We start from the raw sequence: 5,435 nt of genomic DNA, 5'->3' as shown, positions 1-5,435 counted from the left end.
CTGCTGAAATTTTTGTTCAAGCAGAATTCAAGGAAGTTGATAAGAGGATGAAAATCCCTTTGCCCGGAAGAGAAATTTCTTTAGTGCTTCTTAAAAATTGTCTAATTATTTTTATTTTTTTGACTTGGGCCTAAAATATATACGATAGGGATTTTTTTTTCCCTGACAATTGGAGTTGTATTGTATGAAATTGCAAACCAGGTGATCAAGCAGGGAAGAATTATAAATCTCTGTTAAAATTCTCATCTTTTCGCATACACTGGATCGACCTCGTTATCAAGCTTCAACTACTACCTCTGAGGTGTTTCCCTGAACCCTGTGGACATGTTACGTGAAGAGGGGTGTCTGGACGAACGTTATAATTTTTAATTTGAAAGGGCTCTTAGAATAGGAAGACTGTAATTTGATCCAAGCGGTATATCTCTGCAAATTTATCAGAGAAAGAGAGAGAGTTCTGTGATTTTCTTATGGCTGTTGCCCAGAGCAACAACATCAATACAACAAAGGCACAACCTTTCAGCTGTTACAAAGTTGCGAGCCTGTCTCAGACTATCTTAGATTCAAGCCAGACCTTGAGATTAGAAGATCAATATGTTTTGGGGGAGCAATTGGGTTGGGGGCAGTTTGGTGTCATCCGTGTGTGCTCAGATAAATTCACTGGAGAGGTGTTTGCGTGCAAATCCATTGCTAAGGAAAGACTGGTCACACTGGATGATGTCTGCAGTGTCAAGTTTGAGATTGAAATAATGACTAGGCTATCTGGGCATCCAAATGTTGTGGATCTTAAGGCAGTTTATGAGGAGGAGGATTATGTGCATTTGGTGATGGAGCTTTGTGCTGGTGGGGAGCTGTTTCACCGGTTGGAGAAGCATGGGAGATTCTCTGAGTCTGAGGCTTGTGTTCTTTTCAGTCATCTTATGCAAGTGGTTATTTATTGTCATGACATGGGTGTTGTCCATAGAGATTTGAAGCCAGAAAACATTCTGTTAGCCACAAAGGCCTCATCGTCACCAATTAAATTGGCAGATTTTGGTCTTGCAACCTATATCAAACCAGGTATTATCTTAATTTTCCTTCAGTTTGTTTCATTACCTCAACCTTTTGAAACATTCTATCATTATGTGTTTAGTTATTTGGATTCTCTCCTCCAACAGGCCAGAGTTTGTATGGGACGGTTGGGAGTCCTTTTTATATAGCACCAGAAGTGCTGACTGGGGGCTACAACCAGGCAGCTGATGTTTGGAGTGCTGGGGTTATTCTTTACATCCTCCTTAGTGGGATGCCACCTTTTTGGGGAAAGACCAAATCAAAGATCTTTGATGCTGTTAGGGCAGCTGATTTACGGTTCCCATCAGATCCTTGGGATCGCATATCTGCATCTGCGAAGGACTTGATCAGTGGAATGCTCTGTACAGATCCCGCTAAAAGGCTCACTGCAGCTCAGGTTCTTGGTATGTTGTCTCCTCTTTGGTTATTTTATTTTCTTATTTATGATCATTGCATTGTTTATTAAGGTCGGATATATCTCGCAGTCATAGATATTATGAGTACCAGGTTCTGATTGTTTACTTTGGATTTAAGGGTCATGGTATGTTGGCTCCTCTTTGGTTGTTTGTAAGGATGATGACCATATGATAAAAGCTTGCTTTTCATACTCTTCATTGTCTGAAGGAAATTTCTTCTTCACCACTATGTAGTTTTTTGTTGATTCATTCTCCTGCCATGATCAGTGAGTGCACATCCTTTTGGATCTTTAACTCTAATCTTAGGTTAGGGTTCAATGTCAAGATTTAATTATTGGTTTAGTTTCTCCTCTTCTCTTTATGAGATCCTCCTCCCCCGCAGGGGCCCAAAAAAATTTAATGGAATAAAAAGATTGTGATTTAATTTCTTTCATTCTAATTACTAGTTGATGTGAATATTTTTTCGTTTTTTTCCCCCGAAGGGGTTCCTTTGTTGGATGAGTAACACTGGTTTTATTAGGGGGAGGATGTGACTTGAGCTAAAATCCTACCGTGCATGATGGTGTCTGAGACACGTCTACATGGGCTAGCTTAGTTCATTATCTCATCTTCTAGAGATTTGCTGATATAATTATAGACAGCTGGATGTTCATTAAGGCTGCCAAATTATGGGCTTCTTTGATGAGATTCCTATTGAGGAGAGACTCATGGACCTTATTCATGGCAGGTTTTGGGACCCAAATTTTGTTCAATCATGTGTCTCACATTCAGAGCATCAGGACCTGTTCTTAGGTGGCCTCCACATGAAGGATTCTTTAAACTAAAATACAATTTGATGATTTGATCTGATACTGTCGTGTTTGTCCAATCTTTGCATTGGGAAAGTTCAAAGTTTAAAACAAAAAGTGTAGGAAAGAGCTAGATCTTGTTTCAACAAATTGAACAGTGATAAAGCTGCTTTCAGTTATGTGCAATTTCTGATATTTAAACATAAATATCAGAATTTCAGGTGGCAAAATTAAACTTGTTCTTGCTCTTATTTAACCTCCTAGCTCTTTTCCTTGTCCTTGATTTTATCATGGCCCTCCCCCTTCCACCATTTAAAACATTGAAGATTGTTACGATTACTTGATAATTGCTGGCTGTATATTTGTATCCTCAATCAATCATTTTAGGTTTGGCTAGTAATAGATTAAGTGATTAACACACTTCGTTCTGGTTATTCTTATGCACTTTGGGAATCATGGAATAAATAGTCGTCAGCATCCTTTCTGCATGCTGTGCATTCAGCCATTCCTCATTTTGGACTAAATGTTTTCTTGACTATTGCATCGTTTATGAATGATGGAGCAGCACCACAGAAAATTGATGTCCTGTTAATGTGACAATATAGCTGGCTGAGCTTTTGTCATAATTTGTTGGTGATTTATAACAATTTTTATTAGAAGTAATCACAATATGGAATGTATAGTATATATAGCCCATGAAGGATGACCTCCACAAAACAAGGAGCACAAATATACAAACTATGAGCTACAGTGGAGTGGAAACCCACCACAAATCCTATAGCTTATTAGCCAGACAACGCTTCCACTGAAGTCGAAGATGAAGCAAAAAGGAATCCATACCCGATGAGCTGGGAGAATCTCCACAGTCCATATCCATCTTTCTGCATTGCTTGTCAAAAAAAGGGGGAAAAAATTCTTTCCCCATCCAGCCAAAGGCACTGAAGGAACGCCTTGCCTCCACAACCTTAGGGAAGGCTTCAGTCTTTAACATTGTGCACCTATAGTGAAGAGAAAGCAAATGAGCACCAGCAGAACTTATTATGAAATTTAGGAGAGAAGGAAGGAAAGAGAATATCGAGTAAGAGAGAATAAATAGCAAGTAAGAAGAAGAAGAAGATGAGAGAGTAATACCCGGGGGGGAGTGGGGAGGGGGGAGGGGGGAGGGGGTAGAGAGCCACACAAGGCAATAATAACCAAGAAACTAAATCCATTCCTATAAAATTCAAAGATAGAGTATAATTCTGGTAATTAGTTGTCAAGGTCTGGTAGTTAACATCTTAAATTCTGACTATTAGATCTGAGATCAGATCTGGCCTACATCTAGCTGTCAGATCGGGACCTCTTTCATTGCATCATCAGGCCCATTATTTGCAGACCAATCAGATGCTCTGATCGATCCTCAGCATCACTAAAGGTTTCTCAATTTGAATTATCCAACTTTTTCAAGATATACTGGGTGTGGTTCTGGTTAGGCTGAAACTCAGCCTTGTTTTTGCAGCTCTTCAATTCTTTCATGTTTCCAGGTTTTGTTTTTAAGTATTGGGTTTTAACCTTTTGCAGATCATGGCTGGATAAAAGATTGTAGGCATGTGGCTGAAGGACCATATGAAAGTGATGGCCTTAGTTGTAGGCAATTGGACTTGGGTGGCAGCTCATTCTCTACTCCATTTGTCGCAAGGAATCAAGATGTCAGCTTTAGCTCTGCTTCACCTCTGCCTGGAGATGCCCAAATAGGCAATTCACCAGCATTCACATGCAGATCATCGTTCTCTTCTTTCTTGCTTGATCCCGCCACACCCTGCACTGCAATTGGTGGTTTTTCTTTCCAGAGCTGTTGTGCATCGACTGTCATGGAATTCTCTTCCCCTGTTCAGTCCATGCCAAGCTTTGATTTTCTTAGCCCAAGCCCGGCAGTAGAACAAAGGAATAACTCTGTGTGTTTCACAGCCAATGTTTCCGGAATTGATGCAATTCAGAGAGGTATTCAAATTTTCACCTTCTCCTAATCTGATCATTGCTTGTTTGCTGAAACTCTGTTAGTAACTATTGTCCTGTTGGGTTGTGCAGAGGCAAACTTGGGGAAGCTCATCATCTTGGATTCTTCTACGTCATTGGGGCATGAGGTGGGAGAGAAGGATCACAAGGCTGTTGAGGTTCGAAGGGGAGTAGGGACACCTGCCTCTAGGGTGTTGGGCATCCACAGTAAGAGGAACCACACGATTGGCCTTGGGGAATTTGAACAGCTTGATCTTATGGTGACTGAGTCAGTTATCCGCTGGGCATCATGCACACATCTTCCAAGTGCACCATCTCTTACGTCCTCTCTTGTTTGTTGATCTGTGAGTGATGGGATGGTAAAAGAGAAAAAGGGGGTGGGAGGAGGGGGGGTTGAGTTTAAGGGGCTAGGTGCAGAGATATGACCCATTTCACGCTTGATCTAACATGTTGTATTGTAGAGGAGTTGGAGAAGCTGAACTCTGGCACAAGTTCGAGTTTCAGCGAGGCTTGGTTGTGGTTGTATGATGAGTTATTCTGCTTTTCTGATGTGAATAGATATTGTTAGCTGTTGCTGCCCGCCCTCTGAAACAGCATGTCTTCGGCACTAACAGGGGTGTGCCACGTGTACCAATTTAAAGGGTCTTGAGAGTTCCAAGTTCAAACAGTTTAATATGTAGAAGATTTTCTGGTGATCTCTCAAAAAAAAAAAAACTCTTTATGTCCATCCCCTTTTGTTATCAGGATTCGATTACTCTGTAGCACTGGTGGTTCAAAATTTCAGTCAATGACACAAAAACCTCCATAACCATGGCTTAAAAAATCGGATTCGAACTGGGTGAATTGGTGGATTCGTATCGTAATTGGGTATCTTTGATTTCGATTTTGAAAAAATGTGTTATGTTTGGCGGATCAAAGACCAATCTCGTTCCTTTATGGTGTAATAGATGTATTTGAATTTTGAAGTGGTGATGGTGGATTGAAAGAATATTTTCACATCTTACTAAATGAAGTCAGTTTGAGTAATAGTGTCAAAGACGATATTATTTATCAAGACATCACATGTTATAAATATATATGTCAAATTAAGATGCGGAAGAGTTTATAAATCGGTGGTTTAACTTAGTTAATCAAGTTGTTCAATAAGAATATTAGCACAAAGAAAATTATAGATGATTGTGAACAACCT

General features: G+C 40.1%; 1 protein-coding gene across 2 annotated transcripts; it reads left to right on the top strand.

The window, feature by feature from the left end:
* The first annotated feature begins 259 nt into the window (after nt 1–259).
* LOC122664734 (calcium-dependent protein kinase 26-like) lies at nt 260–4,984 on the top strand. 2 transcript variants are annotated; one of them, XM_043860699.1, is made up of 4 exons: nt 260–1,056; nt 1,155–1,451; nt 3,812–4,231; nt 4,319–4,984. In XM_043860699.1, the coding sequence occupies exons 1-4, from the start codon at nt 468–470 to the stop codon at nt 4,585–4,587; spliced, it is 1,575 nt and encodes a 524-aa protein (XP_043716634.1). In that variant the 5' UTR covers nt 260–467; the 3' UTR covers nt 4,588–4,984. The 2 variants fall into 2 exon arrangements, with proteins under 2 accessions (XP_043716634.1, XP_043716633.1); XM_043860698.1 differs by having other exon boundaries at nt 261–1,056; nt 4,316–4,984.
* The last annotated feature ends 451 nt before the right edge of the window (nt 4,985–5,435 follow it).

The sequence above is a fragment of the Telopea speciosissima genome, chromosome 6, assembly GCF_018873765.1.
Source record: "Telopea speciosissima isolate NSW1024214 ecotype Mountain lineage chromosome 6, Tspe_v1, whole genome shotgun sequence".
Lineage (NCBI taxonomy): Eukaryota > Viridiplantae > Streptophyta > Magnoliopsida > Proteales > Proteaceae > Telopea > Telopea speciosissima.
This window is presented reverse-complemented; position numbering and strand designations above follow the sequence as displayed.

Coding starts and splice junctions, on each gene's coding strand:
- LOC122664734 (XM_043860698.1), top strand. CDS start 468: ATGGCTGTTGCCCAGAGCAACAACATCAATACAACAAAGGCACAACCT. Junction 1,057..1,154: donor TGCAACCTATATCAAACCAG/GTATTATCTTAA, acceptor CTCCTCCAACAG/GCCAGAGTTTGTATGGGACG. Junction 1,452..3,811: donor CACTGCAGCTCAGGTTCTTG/GTATGTTGTCTC, acceptor AACCTTTTGCAG/ATCATGGCTGGATAAAAGAT.